Source organism: Aspergillus heteromorphus, assembly GCF_003184545.1.
Source record: "Aspergillus heteromorphus CBS 117.55 chromosome Unknown BO70scaffold_1, whole genome shotgun sequence".
Classification (NCBI taxonomy): domain Eukaryota; kingdom Fungi; phylum Ascomycota; class Eurotiomycetes; order Eurotiales; family Aspergillaceae; genus Aspergillus; species Aspergillus heteromorphus.
The window spans coordinates 1,402,653-1,422,218 of record NW_020290406.1 but is presented as its reverse complement, the minus strand read 5'-3'; the positions used below and the strand labels follow the sequence as shown (position 1 = coordinate 1,422,218).

The window sequence follows — 19,566 nt, the reverse complement described above, 5'->3', positions numbered from 1 at the left end:
ACCCCAATTCTTCCAAATGACGATGCCAAAGGTCTTTAAAGTATCCGCATTGTGGGACAGCTTTGGAGGGGAGCTATGAGAGTCGAATTGTTGTTAACAGGGCTCCTCAGAATTCCAATGAATACAATGACATCACCCATGGCGTTAATTCCGGCCCCTGATAGGCAAAACGGGGCGGCTCCATCTTCCCCCTTGTTCGGACCAATCACCCACAAATGAGAGCTGACCATTGCAATGGACACCCCCATCACACTACGACCCTTTGGGTGAATTGTCATCTCCACTCACCTATCTAGGGCCGATTATTATTATTATTATTATTGTTACTCTTGTCAGCTGGAAATAATTCTCTGAAATGGCGGGCATGAACTGTCAGTCCAGGTACACAGTATCTAGTAAAGGCTACCCACCACTGAGACAGATTACGAGGCCCTGGCTCTTATCTTAAAAGGGAAACAGTCCCAATTTAAAATTTTGTGTGTCCACTGGTCGGCAAAGTAAATAAATTATCGACTCTGAACTGTGGTAGGTTGATAATTGCTGTACCTCGACCGGTTCCTTTTCCTGCTGCCAGTTTTATCGTTTCTGCGGGTAGTAGTACTGTCACATCTTGGTTCCCCATACCAGAACGCCGCTGTCTAGGTAATAAGGTTCTTAGGAGTGCCGTCCGATGTGACCCGGAGCGCGACATCCCATGCTTTTGATTGGCGGGAAGTCTTCCCAGGCAATCGGCGCCGGTCTAGCCCTACAGCCAGATACAGCCCCCGTACGATTTGTGTATGCAGTATGGTACAGTATCGGCCCTCGACCGTTCGAAAAACCTCCAGTATCCGACATATCTTCTCGGTGAGAAAAAGAGATAGTTCTGTTTAAGAAAAGGGGTTTAAAAAAACGTATGCACTGACTGGAAGTTAATCAGCTTCTGCCCTACATCCAGAGCCATGAGAACTCCTGCATGTTGGGGCTTGGCACCCATTGTGTCATGGCTGCTAAATTCCACGGTAAAGTGGAATCTTAACTCTACCTACTATTATAGTAGCACCACCTATCATTATCTACCTAGTATTATTTAGTACGACATAACCGCTTTTATGGGTTGGTGCTCACTAGAGGCCCCGTGCACCGCTGGAGAATAAGCTCCCGGTCCAGATTTCCGCCCAAAGATAACTGTTTAACTGTTAAGGTCGTCCGCCGTCCGGGTGTTTCATTCGGAACCAGGCTCGCGCTTGTATAGTTTCATCCACTTCGCTTCTTTCCCGATGTGGCTTCCCTCCTTCCCTCCCCACCCGAAGAGTCGTTGCAGGTCCATATGATTCGATTGGCTGCATCTGTGATCGATCTCGATACGAACCCGAGCGGCATGGCGTCCCCAGCACCCGTTTCCGCTGTCCCATCATCGACATAGTAGCCCACCTATCTGATGGCAGTGGTAGACAGACTACTCCTGTCTGTTTATGGACAGGACACCGGGGGCAGAGAAAGACTGCAGAAGCCTACAAGGCATGCTCCCGTGGACACATAAATCATATAATGTCATCGCCCCATGTGATGGAAATTGCAGATCGACAGGCTGAGTCGGTCCAACCATATGCCTACTTCGGCAGTAGTCCGACTCTTCCAAATTAAAATGTCAGTCGATGCTCCACTGCCGGGGACGTTAATTTGGGGGGGGGTCGGAGGTGATGTCTTGAGAGTTGAGGTGGATGATGATATCGCTCGCTCCTTCTGCACAGTCAAGGTAGTGGAAAGATAGCCCATGTCCCATGAGATGTCCCATGAGGCTGGGGACAGCTCGTCCCCTTTCGCCCAGGTTCGCCCGGTGTCTCTCCCCAATCGGGAGCCGAGTGAGTGATCTCCAGAATGTTCCATTCGCTTGTTGTTGTCCCCCCCCTGTATGGTTCGGGTGTATAATCCAGACGTACATACGCGGCATTGTAACTTATAGCCGACCACGGTTGATGATTGAGCCATAAGCACTGCCCAGAAAGGACGGAGGAGGATATATGGCGTCTATCTAGGTGCTCGCCCAACTCAATTAAAATCCCACCACCCTCTATAATCTGTATGGATATCCGCCTGAGGTAAGTACCGCCGTGAGATGGCTTGTGAGTGTGGCTGAACCTGACCGCTAAGGTACCGCCATGCGAACCAGGGTAGGCGGGTAGGGACGCACCCTCAACGACAATTGGAGCCTTGGGAATGCTTGGGCGAAATGACGTAGATGGAGCTGAGTATCCGTGCTTGTTAATTGGGACATCGGAAATCGACTCGAATCCACAGTCAGGCCCGGGCTTTGACGGTAGTATGTATGATTGTGACCAGGTACCACCAGTACCTGACGCTTGCTGTGCTGGTGCCGGCTTCAACATACCGTAACCTAATACTTATACAGATGATCTACGGTAGTATAGGACCAAAAGTCTCCATAGTACGGAGTAGGCTGAGTCCGCTTGATCTCGATCATCATCCAGCAGAATATCCGGATATCCCCGTCTCGGGGAACAGGGATGCATGGCCGTCGGAATCTCTCTGCCTGCAGTCTATTGAGCGGCTACTGTTTCTAGTACAGTGGTAGGCACCTGTAGGTAGTTAGTCGAGTAGCTGGCGTATATACGATGGAGGTGGTTACTGAGGTATAGGGCAGGTATAGTACCATCACCGGTATAGATACTGAAATGGTAAGTTACAGTGCGAGATACGTGGAGTACTGTACGGCAGTATTACCACGGGATATTACTATTTACCGGGATCCACCCCACCCCCCTCACACCTCCCCACTGATCCTGGGTCTTCTTCGTCTGTTTTGAGTCCGACCCAGAAAATCATCTCGGAGACTGACCCAGAGATTTAATCTAATCCCGAAAAAATAAAAAAAGGCATAACAAAAGAGGACGACTTTTTTTTTTTACTACTCGGGAAAGAGTGTCAGAGAAAGAAAGAGCAGGAGCGAAAGGGACCGAATATTTACCTACCTACCTACGTAGTACCTAGGTAGGTTTCTGGAAGGTTTCCCTCATACCTCATTGCGTTGTTTTATCACTCAACCAACGGCCGTTATTATTTATTCGTCTTGCACGTCAAGGACGCCTCTCCCATGTGGCCCCCTTTCTCGACTCTTATTAATAACTATCACATTCTTTCCACAAAACCTCCGAGCAGAAATTCCTATTTCGAAAAATCATCTGCTCTTGGGGGGTGATTGCTTTTTGTTAGGCCCGAGTTCTTCAGCAGCCAGCAGTGGCCAAAGAACCAAAGAACACTCTCAGAGCAGCAGGCAGCGTCCTTATCCACACTCTACCTCCGAACTACTATTATTGGGGGCTTGTCTTACCGTCTGGTCCCAGTGCTTTCCCCCAACATCCATTCCTCATCTACTGCCTGTCGCGCTCTCCCCTCCTTTGGGCCCTCCCCCAAGTACTTCTTCTCCCTCTTCCCCCGCCATTCTTCCTGCGCACAGATTGTACTTCCTTTCCTGGCCCTCCCGTGCGCTCCTTCTCACCCTCCTCCAACACCCCCCCCCCCCCCTCCCCTCCTCCCCTCCTCCCCTTCCCTCTCTCGCCATCTCTCTCTCTCTCTCTCTTCTTTCCACCACCACCGCCTCTCGCTCATCTGATCGCCGAGTAAGGGGTACCTCTGCTATAAACCAAGTACCGTCCCGATCCCGTTTCTCCTCGACACCCACGCCGACTACTCCCCCTCCCCCTTCTCACAATACTGAAATACATCACTCCTCTTCTCCGCTCTTTACGATCCGATTCCAATACACCTGTTCTCCCCGGTGATAGACCGTGCGATCGCAGTTATTATCCATCTACAGTGGCTTGTGATGTGAAACTTTACCCCTGTGCCCACAGCAAGTACACGAGAACCGAACCGGAGAGCCTGTATAATACGTACGATCTATACGCTTTCGGATAACACCGCGGGAGTTGGATGCCACCTCTGTCTTCAGTCACCCCCTCTTTCTCTTCTGTGGTCTCGTTCTGCGCCTAATCGGCCCGGGCGCCCACGAACACGATACCTGGAGGCTTAAATCCTTCCAACCGCCAACATCATGCTCCGTAACAGGTATGCTGCCGTGTCCCGATCGGATGCTGCGACTCGCAAGTCGCCTGCCGTTCTGCTGCTTACCGGATTCATCACCCACACAGACAAAACTCCCAGAAGCCTGACGATGAGCTCATTCAGAAATTTCAAAAGACCTTCTCGGACGTCATGCCCTCAACGGTCTCTCACCGCAAAGACCCGCGGTTCGGTCAGATGCCTGGCATCGGACCTATCACTCCTGCCAGGTAAATACATTCATCCGCTACCAAGAACTGCGCCCAACCCGACTTTCGCTCGCCCCGTGGATTCTCTGTAGAGGAAAGCTAACTCGACTCTCCCCCGTCAGACTCAGCATGGGCAGTGATATGAAGCTCAATGAACCGACTTCCCGCGCATCACACGACTTCCGCTACGCAGCGCAATATATGGACCCGGTCTTCAATCCGTTACCGCCTCCTGGCTACTATACTCCAAACTCGGGCGGGTTAAGTGCAGTGTATCACAACCAGGCTGGAGACCTACATACTCCTGGCATGGCTATGAACATGATCACCCCGCTTTCTCTAGCCCAGCAGCTTCCTGCACCTACCATCAACGCCGACCCTGTGGCCTTAAGTCTTGATCAGTTCGATGAACAGTATCTTCCACCGCCCTTTAATAATCAACACCCGTTTACGCAGCAAGGGTCGTTCGCGCCTAGCGCTTTTATTCAGAGTGATACAGGTTATGATGCCATGGACGAGTCTGGCGAGGAATTGTCTCTAAATGATGTTGATATGCAGGGCCACCCGTCTTCTCATCTGGTTGCACAGACGATCCAAGACGATCAAATGAGCGTCCAAAATACTGGTGAAACGTAAGCTTGCAACGTCCCCTTTCCCTGTGTCTGACATCTATATTTAACGAAGGATTCAGTTTTCGTTACCATGCCACTCTACGCGCACCGACGGCAATGATCAATCACCAGACTGAAATTCCTGTAACATATCTCAACAAAGGCCAAGCATACTCTTTGTCTGTCATCGATTCTACCCCGCCTCCCAGGACTGGACAACCTCTCAAGTACCGTACCTTCATCCGTGTATCATTCCAAGAAGAGGAGCAACGGGCAAAGCCGGCTACTTGCTGGCAATTGTGGAAAGAAGGTCGAGGATCCAATGAAGCGCATCAGCGAGGCGGTAAGCTTCAAGCCGTCGAGTATGTCGATCCCGTTCAAGGCGGCATCGAAGACACGAAGAACCGCCAGATTAAACTTGAGAGCTCATCGTTCGATGGGTTCTGCGTCACATGGACTGTGAATCCCGCGACGGGGACGTCGGACTGTGCTATCCCGGTCCGGTTCAACTTCCTGTCGACGGATTTCAGTCATTCCAAGGGCGTGAAGGGCATTCCGGTCCGTCTGTGTGCGAAGACTGAGCTAGTTGCCCCAGATGAAATCAGTCCCAGCTCAGTTGGAGAGCACGAAGTGTGTTACTGCAGAGTCAAACTGTTCCGTGACCATGGAGCCGAGCGGAAGCTGTCTAACGACATTGCCCATGTTAAGAAAACCATTGAGAAACTCCGTCAACAGATATCCCAGGCTGAGATCGGCGCTGGAAATTATGGAAAGCGCAAGCGTAGCGGTGGCTCAATCGCTCTCAAGAGCGCTGACCCGCGCCCTGCCAAAATCTCAAAACACAAACGCACATGGTCCATGGGCTCCCAGGATGGCCCTGGCAAGATGTCTTTGGAAGATGACCTTCATGCGAAGCTAGCATTGATGCAGGACATGTTCACGTCGACGCGGTCGGTAAGCGTTCTAGGCTTACGGGGTGAAGAAGAAGACGACCCGGACCTGTTCCCTGTGGTGCTTCCAGAGTCGCGCGAATTCGTCAAGCGCGAGAATAGCCGCGGGCCCCGCTTCAGCGTTGATGCATCCCTGCACGGCGCTTCACCAACCAGTAGTAATATCTCGATCAACTCGCCATCCCATCCAACCAACACGCAGTCCAACACCTTCTACGACTCGGCATACCATGGATCATTGAGCACTTCGCGGGAGAACTCACGCACCGGCTCCGAAGCCTTAGGCGACAAGATGTCCCTTAAGCATCCCGTCAAAGTCCACAAAGTCGGTTCAAGTAACAGCCAGGCCCCAATGGGATTCATTGAAGCAGTGGATATCGACCCGACATACAGGCCACCCGTGGATCGACCTGCCAAGCCGAGTAAGTTGCCCCCGCGTCACTTGAGGTGTGAGACCTCTGAGCTAACAGAACTCTAGTCGCCTGTTTCTACGTCCGATTTCCGCGCAATGATCAACCGCAGGATGATTACTACCGGGCCGTTTACCTGACCGAACGGACTGTTCAAGATCTGATGGAGAAGATCTCCGTGAAACAGCGAATCGATCCTCAGCGTATAGTACGGGTTCTCCATGTCAAGCAGAATGGCCTCAAGATCATGGTCGACGACGACGTCGTCCGTGAGCTCCCCGATGGCCAAGACATGGTCGTCGAGATTTCCGAAACTGCGTCTCTCGAGAGTGCAGCAGCTACAGGAGCTGCTAACCTCAACTCAGCTGTCGAGGTCAAATTGAGCTATTGATAGCTCAGCCAATATACGATTCCCTCTGCCTTCCTCTCTTTTCGCCAAACCGTAAATTTTCACTTCAAATTATTTACCTTTCGCTGACATCTGCCGCCCAAGCAGAAGGGGCCCTTTTCGGGTGAGACTTTTTCAATCTAATTGGCGCCTGGTGCGTGATTTCAAGGTACACTTGGTCAAATCCATTACTCAAGCCGATATCTTTATTTCATTCGGAGTTTCGGTTCTGTTTGCAACGATCCTGCGGGGCGTTCGTTGGATAGGGAATAATACACGAGTTCCCGAGCAATGATACCCTGTCGCCATATGCATGCATATTTACTGTTTCTTGCTGTTTTTATCTTCATTTTATTTTCTTTTGAATCTCCTTGGGGTATATGTTCCGACGATATCCTTCCTACATCCGCTATTGTCTGCAACGCTATTTGGGCTTTCTGGGGATACACGACCTCGAATACTTTTTTTTTTTCTCTTATGTGGTTTTTAATTTCGAGGATCTGGTTGAGGTACGAGGAACACGATAAAGATACCCTGTCCATTCTTGTCAGAAATACCTGGTCTGCTGTCATTTTGTCTTTTGTGGCCCTTGTTGGGCGGCTTTCCCCCCTCCTGGATACCTGGCTGTTCCCGTTCTTTGGTACAGCAGTGGTTTTGGCTTCTCGTATGAAGATCTGAGCTCTAAAATTTTCTGTGATATACGAACGTACAGTCCACAATTCTACAGCTTCATCTTGGGTTGCTTAGCGATTCGTGTAGTCTGGTAATTCTGGTAATTGCTTGATATCGAACCTTCCGACTCCCAAATGTCCGGACCACCTCGTCGAGACCCAGTAGTTGCGATTGGAAAAAAAAAACCGTCCCACGATGAAATGACATCATAACAAACATACGTACTCTTTTTTTTTTTTTTTTTTTTTTTGCATCGGTGGGACATCTGTAGCGTAGCGTGTTGTGGTAGGCGTATCTCGACAAGCCATCGACGGTAGGGACGTCGCCGTGGCGCTTGCCGATCTCTTAGCCTGGAATCCGCCCGATCGGAAGGGGAATAGCGCGACAGCAGAAAGCAATCTGAATGGCGGGTGTCCGTTCCGTCAAACTGTCGGGAAAGCTTCCATTCCGTTCAGCGGTGGGCGCCGTACCGTTCGTCACCCACCACCACCGCATTGAACTTTGCAACCCTGGGAGGTTCGCCCTTCGAGACGAGTCAGTCCCCGAGTCAGCCCCGAACGGTCTCCTATTTCTACTCCGTCTCTCTCGAACCATGTTCCCCCCCTCCCTCGCTACCCCTGGGACCCTCTGTCAAATTCTTCAGCCCTTGGGGGGACATTCATTCTCCCGGACCGTCGATAGCATGAGGCTCGGTATGGTGGTTGTTTTGGTACTTACCTATGTAGGCACTGCCTAGGTAAGGCAATGGTTGTAGATCTCCGAGCAGTCCCGTTCTATGTACATAAGGTACATTCATAAGGTAAGGTAGTACAGTACCTACAGGCATACCATACCGTACATGGGATTACGCTTTATAGGTACCATACCTTCCCCAAGGGTACTCCGTACTCCGTATCTCAGGTATAATTGGTGTTTGGCGTCCTCGGAAATACTCCCGTACGGACCTCGTACCACAGGTACCTGGGTAGAGTACTGGGCGCTACTACCAGTACCTAACCTAAACCTACACCGTCTTAGATATCTAGCCGGTGGCTGTCTCTAACTTCATTTGGCTAATAAGTGCGCGTGTTTACACACTACAGAAAGCGCACGGGCAGGGCTTGCTTATGGAACAAGTCCGGTAGCGAGATCTCTGCAGTCTGCAGTGCGTCGGCTCTCTCCTTAACAGCAAGTCCATGCTCAATAATGGATACCCATGCAGTGATGTCTATCTGTTCCGTGTGCTGCTGCAGGTTCAACCAACCAACCAACCAACCGGTTTTTAAGACACGGAAAGGGGGGAGATGCTTCCGTATCAAATCTGGATGGACGGATGGATGGACAGAATACGAAACGATACTCTGTACTACTCGCTGCAACTGCTAGTCTGCTGCACTGCTGCACTGCTGCACCCATACATACATACCACCCACCTACCTACCTACTTTAGTAGTAGGTACCCAAAGATAAAACCACCTCAGATGATGATCGCCCGTTTCATCCACCCGGTCGTACTACTGTGCGACAACGTGGCCACCGAGGTCTATCTAGAGTCTAGACTAGGTACCTACTACTTACTACTATCACTAAGATAAATGGCCTGTCTCGGCGACTCGCAACTCGGGACAATCATTCTCACCTTCCTGAATTGAGTTGGCGGCATGGATGTCTCCCCCTCTTGTCTCCTCTCTTCTCTTCTCCTCTTTCGTTTCTCCTCTCCGCCCCTCTTCCGCCCTCCCCCCTCCCCCCCTCTTGTGCTTAGTGCGAGAAGGTACTAAATCGGTTACGGAATAATAATAATAATAACTCATGGGTAGGTAGTTAGGTTCCAGATTCCTCGGCCTACGTAGACATTTAGACTTTAGGCTTATCGTGCACGCCGTTTGGTCGCTATCTATCTGGAGTTGGAGTCTGGAGAACAATAGGAACCACGGATCCCGGCCTGGATGATTCGAAATTCCTCATCCATCCGAGATCGTCGATTGGGTCGGGACTGCACCTGCCGATCTCGTGGGGAGTGGGGAAATTCCGCCATTTGGGAGTTGAGTTGATTCTCTGTTTGGTGGTTCGTTTCGGGTGGTTTTTTTTTTTTTTTTTTGGTCCGGTCGGGGTTTTCTAAATTTGTTTTTTCTTCCCTCTCACTTTCTTTGTTTGGTTCCTTTCTGGTGTGTGAGGTGACAAATTCTGTATCACTTGTCTTATTTTGGGGATTGGGCGGGGGGGAGGGGAAGTGGTGGGTAGATAGTATTGAGTATCTACGGAGTACTGAGTACCGATATGTGGTTCTCTTACTATTTGTGGAATGATTGAGACAGCATGAAGACGAAGAAGAAGAAAAAATAAAAAAAGGGGGGGGGGAAGTAATTACGATATTTCCAATTCCCATATCTACCTAGGTAGGTAAAGTGGCCTAGACACACAACTTTCTATGTAGTACTACTACTAGTACATATATTAGTACGGAGTAGCACACCACCCCTCACCCAACCAGCCACTCCACACCTAAATTAACCAAACCGACTCCCACAGACACGAGACGAAAACCCCATCATTTATTTCTTCCTTAGAACCTACTCCCTAGTACCTATCCAGATAGTTAGTAGTAACCATAATCCCAACGCTCCCCCCTCCCCTCCCCCCCCTCTCCTCCCGCCCGCGAGGACACCGACGGAGCCCGCCGAATCGGGCCCAGCGCCGGCGCCACAAACACCCATGATGTCATTGTACCCAGGGCTTTGGGATCTGGATCTGACTTGTACCTTGCCATGTCGTCATAGCCTGGCTAGTGCCTGTCAATTTCCTTGGAACAGCGGCCTTCATCAGGTCAAATTCTGCTGTATGGCGCCTCCACGCGGGTCGTGCCGGGGTGGGGATCCCAAGCTCTGCTCTGCTCCTGGTCTTTGGTTTCGGTCGTCTGGCGGTGCGCGGTATTTTTCGCTAGCGTTCCGTACCGAGTTACTTACCTGTACCGTTTGTATGGGCGTACGGGCAACACGGGCGGACAGACGGGGCTGGACGATGGAAACCTGAACCGTAAGATACATGTATGGAGTGGCTGTATGTATACTTGCCTAGGCTCAAGTGGGTTGGTTGGTTATGGGTGAGAGGGAAGGTACTAGGTACTATAGTAGTGAGATGAGGTGAGAAGGTTAGTATACAGATTTCGCTCGGGGACGCAGGAACAATTAGTTAACATCGAGACATGGATGGACTTTGTACTGTTATGTATGCCCACCTAACTAGGTACTACACTACTACTAGTTACTCTTACCTTAGAGAATCGATCGAGATCGATCGAGTCGACGATCAGGCCGTGAGATTTGGTTGCGGGTGGGTAGTGTAGTTCGTGGTTCGTGGTTTCGTAGCATATACTATACTTACCCTACCTATTTACTTCCATGATGTCAAATCGACCCCATCACTAGCACGTTTTGCACGGCGCAAGGGTCTATTTAGCCTAACGGCCGTTGGGAAAAAAAAAAAAAAAAAAAAAAAAAGGAGGCTGCAGGATCGCAATTCAACATTTAAGGTTGGTTGTTTTTTTTTGCTCAAACGTGCCTGTCGTATCCAGGGGAGAACCGTGTTATTTGCCACTGAGATCTCGCTCCCGAGCTGGATCCAGTTTTTTTGGGCTCCTCGGCGAGGATTGATTGGTCGATCTGCCTCGGGTTGTTTGGTTGACAGTTTTGCTGATGTCGCTTGTAAGGTAAGGTACTACTACTGCTCTACTTTGTTTGGCAAGTAGGGTCCTTGACTGCGGGGTGAAGGGTTGAGGTGGCATCTGGATATTGATATCGACATCGTTCTGAAGGGGGGATGGCTGTAGATCAAGAGAGTGATGAGATGATGATGAGTTTAGGGCGATCGCATTGTTTATCGAGTGGACTTGGGGGGTTGTTGGTGTTTTCATCGAGGTTTCACTTCACATCTGTAGGTATACTGGGATGAACCCAGGTAGCATGTAGTGCTACCTACCAGCCTCCCTGACCATCTCGCGGGGTAGATTCTAAGACAAGCTACTATACATAGTTCCTGCTATGGGAGCCAGTGCGCACTCGAAGCCGAAACACTGCCACTCCTTGCTTTTGCGTGCAGCGATATAAGACATCATCTCGATGGATATCATGTCACCGCAAGAACCACCCCCCCCCCCCCCCCCCCTCCGAAGTATTCAGTCTCTGCTCTGCTGTTGGAGTGAACGTGAAGTACTCCGTACAGTTGTCGCGGTGTAACTCCCTCCATTCACCTCGACTCGTTTGTCTTGCCCTTGCCTAGTTGGGACGTTGTTGTCGCACTTTCCTTGAACGCACACTCGCCTGGGTGACACCTGACTTGACTCTCCCCCCCCTCTTCCTTTTCTTCCTCCTCGTCCTCTCTTTTGTCTTCTTCTTCCCCTCATCCCCCTCTTCATCCCATCCTCTGCCATCTCCTCTCATCCATCTTTGACGTTCGCTCGTTCCACTCATCCTGTTCAGTCAAAGAACTCATCTCCCTGACTCCCTCGCTCGTTACTTTCACCTTCGTTTACTTGTTCTTCTGATCTGACAATCGTTAAAATGATCATGAAGCTCACCATCAAGTTTGCAGTCCTCGTGGCTGTCTTTGCCTTCGCGGCCTTCGGCGCTGCCTTTGGTAAGTATAGTCTCCTCGTTGATCCTCCGTCCGCTAACCTCAACCAGATGCTTTTGAAGACACCGGAGTTGCCTACAATGATGAGTCTATCATGAAGGCTCCCATTGGTAATTTCCTTGAGCCCCCTCGTACCATAACAAACTGTCTGTTCTGACGCGACATTGCAGCCCGTGACGCGTTTTTCCACGCGATCAACGACGTTCTCCCTCGGGATGGTAAATCTGCCTTGATTCCATACTGTCTTATCTGTCTTGCGTATCAACAATGATGAAGGTCACTGTTGCTAATACTTTTACCTTAGTTACCATCATCAAGACTATCTGTGAGACCGAGACCTCGGTGGCTTCTACCTTCACTACGGTCCCCCAGCCTGGTCCTGTCAATACCGCAGCTACTGGAACTACTCTGCCTCACACTGGTGCTACTGGTACTGTGATTCCTCCTGTGGCTCTCACTACTGTCGCTACTGGTGCTACCACCGTGATTCCTCCCGTTGTGCCTGGAACCACTGCTGCCCCTACCGCTGGCACTGGGGTTACTGCACAGCCTGCTACTTCCGGAACTGGAGCTGCTCCTGTCACTTCTGTGACTCAGGGTGCCCCTGGTACCACGGTGCAGCCTCCCTCTTCCTCGGAGACAGCTAGTGCCCCCACCACCGAGACCGGTAATTCTACTTCGACCGTGTCCTCGGGTGAGCAGACTAGCAGCAACCACACTGTTGCCTCTCACACCACCTTGTCTGTCAGCACCACAGCTCCCAGCAGCACTCACACGTCTGCGGCTCCTACCGCCAACGCCGCTCGTGGCTATGGAGGTATGCGCTCTGGTCTGCTGGCATTTGCTGGTATTCTTGTTGGCTTCGGCATCTAAGTTTCGATTTGATGCTCAGCCTTGCATGCTCTCCCGTTGAAGGGGTGTGCTCGGTGACCTGGAGCAATTGATTATTTCTTCATTTGCTGAAAAGTTTCATTATGAGTCGACGTTGTGACGATTTCCTTTGTTTTCATGAAAGTTCGGGACGCAATGCGTGACTACACCTGGCTCCCTTAATATCCCGTTGATTGTTTCTAGTTAAAGCGGCCGGTCACCGCCTAATCTAATCAAAGTCTTACGGACCTTAAATGCCTTGATCTCATTTGCGCAGTAAATCGTTGCTACCATGGGTATCTCCTAAAGAATAAACATACACCTGTCCAGTTATACTATGGAACATGTAGCGGGAAGCCCATCCGTCACCAACTACCCACACTGGCACGCTGAGTTATCACCAAGCCGACGTTACCCAGTTGATACCTATATACCACATGAGCAGGTAGCCTCTATCCCCATCCCTCTTACCCCCATGGAGTTGAGCCCATCGCCGAGGTCGCTGTTCCGGAGGAAAGAAGTTCGAATGTTGAAGTCAAAAGAGGAAGCAGATGACGAGAATGCTGTAGTCATCACCATAGACCCCATAAATAGCACGTGACAGCCTACATCTCCGCCCGCATTTCACCGCGCAGGAGACGCGCGAGCTTTACGCATCAGAATCCCCGATAGTCTCCAGCTCCTTAGCCAAAGCACAGATGCGACATCCATCGCCGATCCGGTCTCTTAGCAATCGAGCCGTCGTCACCTTGGGGCCAACCGTCCGGGATGTAGACAGTGACAGCTCATCCATCATGGGAGTATAGGTCTGGGTTGGCGAGAAAGGACGGGGAGTTTGAACAGCGGAGCGACTGCCAGGAGTGCTAGCGGAGGATTCCGATGAATGAACGTGCGATAAGTGGAAGACGTGACCGCAGGCGAAACCGACAAGGATTTCCTTCTCTGTGTAGGTACGTTTTTTGATTAGCGGGTTTAATTATGATAGGATGGGATTTGGGGGGAGAAGGAGGAGGGGGGGTTGTTCTTACCATTTGCACGGAAAGGCCGATGACAGCCTGCGCATCGTCCTGCCGGGGCGGCAGATGATGTTGCCGTTCTTGTTGTTGTGGTGGAGGCGTTTTCGGCGCCGAGGTCACTCTTAGCTCTGTAGTTGTTGGCCAGTTCGGGCGTGGTGGTTGCTTGTGTGGTGGGGGTTCCGGGGATGGACTTGTCCTCTTCGATGATGTTAAATTTGATTCCGCGGCGTTGGCCCTGTCGGAGGGTGTCCATGCCGACGGCGACTTCGCTTTGGAGGACTTTGGCGGCTCCCTGGCTGATGCTGGCTTGAAGGTCGTGTTCGCGGATCATGCGCGTGAGGCCTTCGCGGAGGCCTTCGATTTCGAGGCCGCTGGGGATGCGCCGGACGAGTTTGATGGGGTCAATGGAGGTGCCTGCTTCGACGAGGAGTCCGTGGATGAAACGCGGTTTGTCCATCGAGTAGTCGAGGAGGTCTTCCCAGAGGTCGGGTTCGTTCTGGGACTTGGCGAACTGGATGGCCTGCGAGACGTCCTTCAGGTCGGAGAGGATGAGGTTCAGGGCGCGTTTGGTCTGGCCGGTCTTCGAGAGCAGGTAGATGAGCTCCGGGGTGAAGTGGCGTCCCTCGCAGATGCTGACGGCCATGTCGAAGGAATAGGACGTGCTGGTTTGGAGGAATTCCATGAGCAGGGGACGGTCGTAGTCGGCGAAGAGTTCCACCGCCGTGTCGGCGAAATTGTCGACCAGGGCTTTCCCTTCATCCGCGGCGAGTTTGCTGGCTGCGTCTCGAACGTGAGCGAAGTGACCCCTACGGGGTTTTGCGGCACCATGGGGAAGGGACTCCCCTCGCCAGAGAGCCCGGATGTAGAAGTATAGGTAGAGGAGTTTATTCGCTGCTTGCAGCTGATCGACTACGAGATCCGGTCGGACAATACCCGTGTAGGCTTCGCTGACGAGGAGTCTGATGGGTTCTGCTGTGAGCTCGTCGAGCTCGGAGACAGGCGCCGATTTCAGCTGTTCTTTGGAGACGCGGATCAGGATGAACGCGGGGATGTCATCCGTGAGCGTATCCAACAGACGGTGGTCCTTGATCAGGGCCATCGCCGTCTCTGCGTCTTGGAGGCGGATGTAGCAGTGCAACGCTTTGCCGTAGTGGCCTCCCGCAAGGTATATTTTAGCAAGACACTTGGTCAAGACTTGCCAGTCATCGTTCTCCGGGGCTGTTGCTTCATCTTGCAGCTGCTCCTCCACTTCGGTCGCAATGTTGTTGACGTCAAACAAATCGAACGGCCATGAGTCGACGAGCTCGCTGAACTTGGACCGGTCGTGTGCGACATAGTGTCCGAGGATGGTTTCGTAGAGGTTCGCAGGGAGGCTGGGGCGCATATGGGTAGGCATGACAGACGAGATCTCGTCCAGCTTATCGTTCTTGATGAAGGCCCAAGCCCAGTGTTCCCACCTGTGCGCGGTGTCTATGGCTTTCACGCAAACATCCGCGGCCTCCTTCCATTTGTCTCCATCAACGAGCTGTTCGATCCATAGCTCGCCAATGCGGCGCTTTTCTTGTTCGGCAGCAGAACCAATGGTCCGGCCGGTAGTGGTGATTGAAGACCCGTCATCGATGAAGGATTCGCCAACGCTACTACTCAGCGACCGGGTGGGAGTTATAGGGGTATGATCGTTCAGGTCATTTGCAGGACCCGCTGCTTCGGGATGCTCCTGAAGAAGCGCCCACGCTTCCTCGTATTTCTCATGCGCGTCTAACCACGCCAGGCGGTCCGTGAGGTCCCTTTTCAGGGCGGCGATGCAGTCATACGGGCTGTGGATAAATATCTTGGCCCCCACGCTCCCTGCAATGTCCTGGACCTCCTTGGACGGGAGTTCCTCGTGGACGATCCGTCGCGAGGCAATGGTGCTTGGTGCCCTAATGGAACCTTTGTCTCCACTGCTTGTTGTACTGCGAATACTGGCGCCCGAGCTGAACAAGCGCGCAGGATAGAGCGTTGCATCCCATAGTCCATTTCCGAGAGCTTCCAGTGTACCCCGTTGGGAAACAGGCACGGTCGTCTTCCAGGGAGGAAGAACACACATATGATAGTCTGAGGAGGTCAGGGTCTCATAGCGGCTGGATGAAATGGTATCAGCACTAAGTTCTTCCTTGGTGTTGATGTTGATGATGCGTAGCTCAGGCTCCAGTCCCCTTGGCCGCCGGCGCGTTCCGGGACGAAGGCCTCCCAGCTTGGTGCGCTCTTCTGAGACATCCTCCTCCGCCTCGATGTAAGCAAGAACCGCCAGAAGACTAGGCGTATACATTGATATACCGGAGATGACGCAGTCTGTCCGCAGTATTGTGGAAACCTCAACAGCCCCGATCTTGTGATCTCTGTTGTTCTTGCTTGGCCGATCGGGGTACACGTCAATGACCCAAACAGTGCCTCCCCAGCCAACGACCAGCTTCTCCACCTTCTCCTTGATGATAGTCGACTGGGGCAGGGATAATGTCTCCTTATGCGCCCCTCCCTTACTGCTTGGACGATCGTCACCATCCAGAGTGCTCTCGTCCACCCACTCGGCACGGGCCTTCCAGACACCTGCCATTTCCTCCCATCCCGGAAGGCTGGGACGGTCAATGTGACTGACCCGCTTCCAAGCAAGGTCCGAGTCCATCGAATCTAGGTACAGGTTCGACCGCATGATTTTGATGCCCTCTTCGTTGACCCAGACGACATACTTCCCCGATAAAGACCATTTAATCGTACTGATAGCGCCTTCGCCACTATGGAGGATGGTATCCTTGCCGGTATTGGCTGCCAGACCGAAAGATCCGAGCCAACCCGCCGCCGCAGCTGCAGCGCCTCCCATTGTTGTAGAATTGGTGCTGGCACCCACTCGACCGCCGACCGTGAGAATCAGATCCCCCGCCCGTCCGCCAGACAGGAACGTCCTGTCACTCTTATATTCGGGGGAGAGTGCGACGGCCTGGACGGGCCGGCCAAAGTTCCGCAAGAGGACATCTTTGGAATCCACGAGGGATGCGACGCAAACGTTTCCATCCATGGAAGACGTGGCAATATATATCGAATTGGAAGGTGTGAAAGGCAGGTTTGCCTGGTGGCCTGACCGGCGTCCACGGAGGCTGGCTGCGCCGGATGAGGGCCTCGCGGGGTATTCGAGGTCGTCGGGGACCCTGCTGAAGAGCTCTTGCTTCACGCTCGGTAAGGGAGGAGGGAACGGGGAGACCGAGACGGAAGTGATGCTTGCGGAATGGGCATGATATACGCGAAGAGAGCGCAATTGGGGCACCGATAGTACATGCTGGGAGGGGTCAGTTCTGGGGGGTGCATCTCAAACGGCATTTCAGCTACCTACAATGTTTCCATTGTGCGAACCAATTATCTAGATACGGTCTCAGTCTCGAGTGCTCTTCAGGATATCTGGATCACCCTACCATCTTGTCCCCAGCAGCGAGGAAGGAGCTGGTTGCATCGCCGTTGCGATACACCGCCCCTAAGTGCTTGGTCAAGGGAGCGTACTTGAGTCGGGGTTCCTCTTCCTCGTCATCATCCTCGTCATCCTCCTCCTCTGACCCCTCCTCGTCTTCCCCACCCCCTTCACCTTCGCTTTTCATGCCATTGTGGTGGTGGTGGTGGTGGTGGTGGTGCCCATGGTCGGGCCGACCGGGGTGGTTGCTGTCCGGGTATGTACTCTTCCTCACCACGGCATCGGGGTCGTGGCTGTGGCTGTCCTGCCGGACACTATCGTTTGCCTCTGTCGCGCCAGGCGCGTCCATGGCGAGAGGGGATTCCGGACCTCGAGCTCCGGAGACTAGGCGCAGGGGAAGGGAAGCTTCATGGCACCGATGGGCCGAGCAGCAACAGCTGGAGCTGGGGTAACTGACTGGGTAAGTCAGTAGGTGAGTGACGGTCAGTCGGGCGGGTTGGTTAAGGTAGCCGCCCCATCGGGCTAGTCCAATGCACGCTGACTCAGCATCGTCATCCCGGCTCGTTTTCTGCAGTCGATCTTTCTTTCTCCGAGCGTGCGAGAGACGGTGTTCATTCTGTTGACCCCGCAGGGCATCGGCCCCGATTGACTGATCCGACTCCATTGGCCGCGTGAGAATGTTCGCAAGGCCGTATGTCTGCGCCGTGTGTTCCCGGCCACCGACCGTCAGGCTCCTCAAACAGCCGCGGAGCCAGTATCTTCACGCCTCACCGCCATTGAGCTCGCCTCGCCGCAAGGATTTCTTCTCCTCCAACGCCTACCTTAGCCAGAAACAGGCCCGGAATGGTGATGCGACAGAGGAGCCGCTTTTAGAAGGCCAGAAGCAACGGAAACGGAGTAGTCGGTCGCCGGCAGCAACGACGTCGCTCCGGCGAGTCGCGGTGGAGGCACAAAGATCCAAGGATGGCATCGTGTCCAAAGCCCAGCTCCGAGAGCGGGGGATCTTTCAGACCAAGGTGCGACCGACCCCCGCGGATCCATGGCCAATTGCTAATTGTTGGATGGAAAGACCATAACAGCATATGCGGTAGCCGAACAATTCGATATTCGCCAAGTCAGAGAGATCTTGCAGGAAAAGGGCTACGAACCGGACCCTTATGAGACGGACTTGTACCCCCAGGTCGTCCACGTTCAAGTTCCTCTCGACTCGATCCGTCGCGTGAGCAACCCGAATACCACAGATCTGGCCCCGAACGAAGTTGGCGATGTGTTCGTCTTTCCGTCCGGTACCGTTGTCGCCTGGTCACTCCCAGAGGGGTTTACCTCCTTCCTAGCGACTAGAACATTGCTGCCTGCGGCTCGGGGAGCGCATCTTGATGACCTGGAGACGGAAGACCTCGAGTTCGTGGAAGATCCCCAGCGGGAGAACAGCAGCATCAAAGGCGACACCATCATCCTCGGGACCAAGCCCGGCAATGACATCCTTGACCCACACACAGCAGCACGGCAACCTGTCGACACGGTCCTGACAAAGGTAGCTTTTTCGTCAGGACTGGCTCGGAGCACGAAGCTGGCTGTCCTGGAGTCCCTATTATCAAACTATTTCGAGTCTACTAGGACAATCCCCACGCTCTTATCGAAGGGCTCTCGTCTCCCCTTCACGAGGGACTTCATACTTCGCAAGACGGGGCAGCTGCTTAGTGTGCGTGCACAGCTCAATCTTTACTCGGAGCTCACGGATTCTCTACCCGACATCTTCTGGGATAGCCGACATGAGCTTGGACTGGAAGGATACTACGAACAAGTTGGAAGGGCGCTCGATGTCGGGATCCGCATCAAGCTCCTGAACGAGAAAATGGACTACGCACAGGAGATTGCCAGCGTTCTTCGGGAAAGGCTGAGCGAAACGCATGGGCTCCGACTGGAGTGGATCATCATCTTGCTCATTGCGGTCGAGGTGGGCTTTGAGGTTCTGCGACTCTGGAAGGAGCGCATTCACGAACAAGAGATACAGAGCCAGAAGGACGATGAGCGGTAAAGTTGGATTGAGCAGCCTCAATCTCCACTCATGTATATAGATAGTTATGACTTCGATAATTGATACCCATTGTTATTGCACACTACGTAAGTGGCCCTTATCGACAAATCCGGGGCTTATCGGCGGATCCGCCCGACGGACCAGTCAGAGGCGAGATGACCGATCAGCTGCTGCTGAGTCAGGCCGGGACCCGTCATGGGATGGCTGCACGTGCGGCTGCTTGTTGGGACTCGTCCATTCGCCTCTTCTTCTGCCTCGCCCCTGACGCTCTTCCCTTCTCTCTCGCAATTCAA

At 52.7% G+C, this 19,566-nt stretch overlaps 4 protein-coding genes across 4 annotated transcripts; 3 read left to right on the top strand and 1 right to left on the bottom strand.

Annotated features, from left to right (window-relative positions):
• Window positions 1-4,054: 4,054 nt before the first annotated feature.
• Window positions 4,055-6,633, top strand: BO70DRAFT_367575 (grainyhead-like protein; the record flags this gene model as incomplete). Its single annotated transcript, XM_025544570.1, has 5 exons — window positions 4,055-4,068; window positions 4,152-4,292; window positions 4,394-4,903; window positions 4,963-6,254; window positions 6,311-6,633. The coding sequence occupies 5 exons, from the start codon at window positions 4,055-4,057 to the stop codon at window positions 6,631-6,633; spliced, it is 2,280 nt and encodes a 759-aa protein (XP_025404170.1).
• A 4,938-nt stretch (window positions 6,634-11,571) lies between these two features.
• Window positions 11,572-12,968, top strand: BO70DRAFT_376108 (uncharacterized protein). Its single transcript, XM_025545110.1, has 4 exons — window positions 11,572-11,913; window positions 11,961-12,020; window positions 12,081-12,128; window positions 12,215-12,968. Exons 1-4 carry the CDS (start codon window positions 11,838-11,840, stop codon window positions 12,781-12,783), a joined length of 753 nt encoding a protein of 250 aa, XP_025404169.1. The 5' UTR covers window positions 11,572-11,837; the 3' UTR covers window positions 12,784-12,968.
• Window positions 12,969-13,043: 75 nt separating this feature from the next.
• On the bottom strand, window positions 13,044-17,683 carry BO70DRAFT_357566 (CLH domain-containing protein). Its single transcript, XM_025542068.1, has 4 exons — window positions 17,243-17,683; window positions 17,164-17,190; window positions 13,809-17,109; window positions 13,044-13,722 (listed from the first exon to the last, which is right to left on the bottom strand). The coding sequence occupies exons 1-4, from the start codon at window positions 17,582-17,584 to the stop codon at window positions 13,430-13,432; spliced, it is 3,963 nt and encodes a 1,320-aa protein (XP_025404168.1). The 5' UTR covers window positions 17,585-17,683; the 3' UTR covers window positions 13,044-13,429.
• Window positions 17,684-17,912: 229 nt separating this feature from the next.
• Window positions 17,913-19,339, top strand: BO70DRAFT_327578 (RMD1 family protein; the record flags this gene model as incomplete). Its single annotated transcript, XM_025540706.1, has 2 exons — window positions 17,913-18,251; window positions 18,305-19,339. The coding sequence occupies 2 exons, from the start codon at window positions 17,913-17,915 to the stop codon at window positions 19,271-19,273; spliced, it is 1,308 nt and encodes a 435-aa protein (XP_025404167.1). The 3' UTR covers window positions 19,274-19,339.
• Between the last annotated feature and the right edge of the window lie 227 nt (window positions 19,340-19,566).

What these genes read in the sequence shown, in the direction of transcription:
- BO70DRAFT_376108 (XM_025545110.1), top strand. Translation starts at nt 11,838, where the DNA reads ATGATCATGAAGCTCACCATCAAGTTTGCAGTCCTCGTGGCTGTCTTT. An exon ending in GGCCTTCGGCGCTGCCTTTG is followed by an intron (nt 11,914 to 11,960) that starts GTAAGTATAGTC and finishes AACCTCAACCAG; the next exon opens with ATGCTTTTGAAGACACCGGA. An exon ending in CGACGTTCTCCCTCGGGATG is followed by an intron (nt 12,129 to 12,214) that starts GTAAATCTGCCT and finishes CTTTTACCTTAG; the next exon opens with TTACCATCATCAAGACTATC.
- BO70DRAFT_357566 (XM_025542068.1), bottom strand. Translation starts at nt 17,584, where the DNA reads ATGGACGCGCCTGGCGCGACAGAGGCAAACGATAGTGTCCGGCAGGAC. An exon ending in TCGCTGCTGGGGACAAGATG is followed by an intron (nt 17,191 to 17,242) that starts GTAGGGTGATCC and finishes GACCGTATCTAG; the next exon opens with ATAATTGGTTCGCACAATGG. An exon ending in TCGGCCTTTCCGTGCAAATG is followed by an intron (nt 13,723 to 13,808) that starts GTAAGAACAACC and finishes GTACCTACACAG; the next exon opens with AGAAGGAAATCCTTGTCGGT.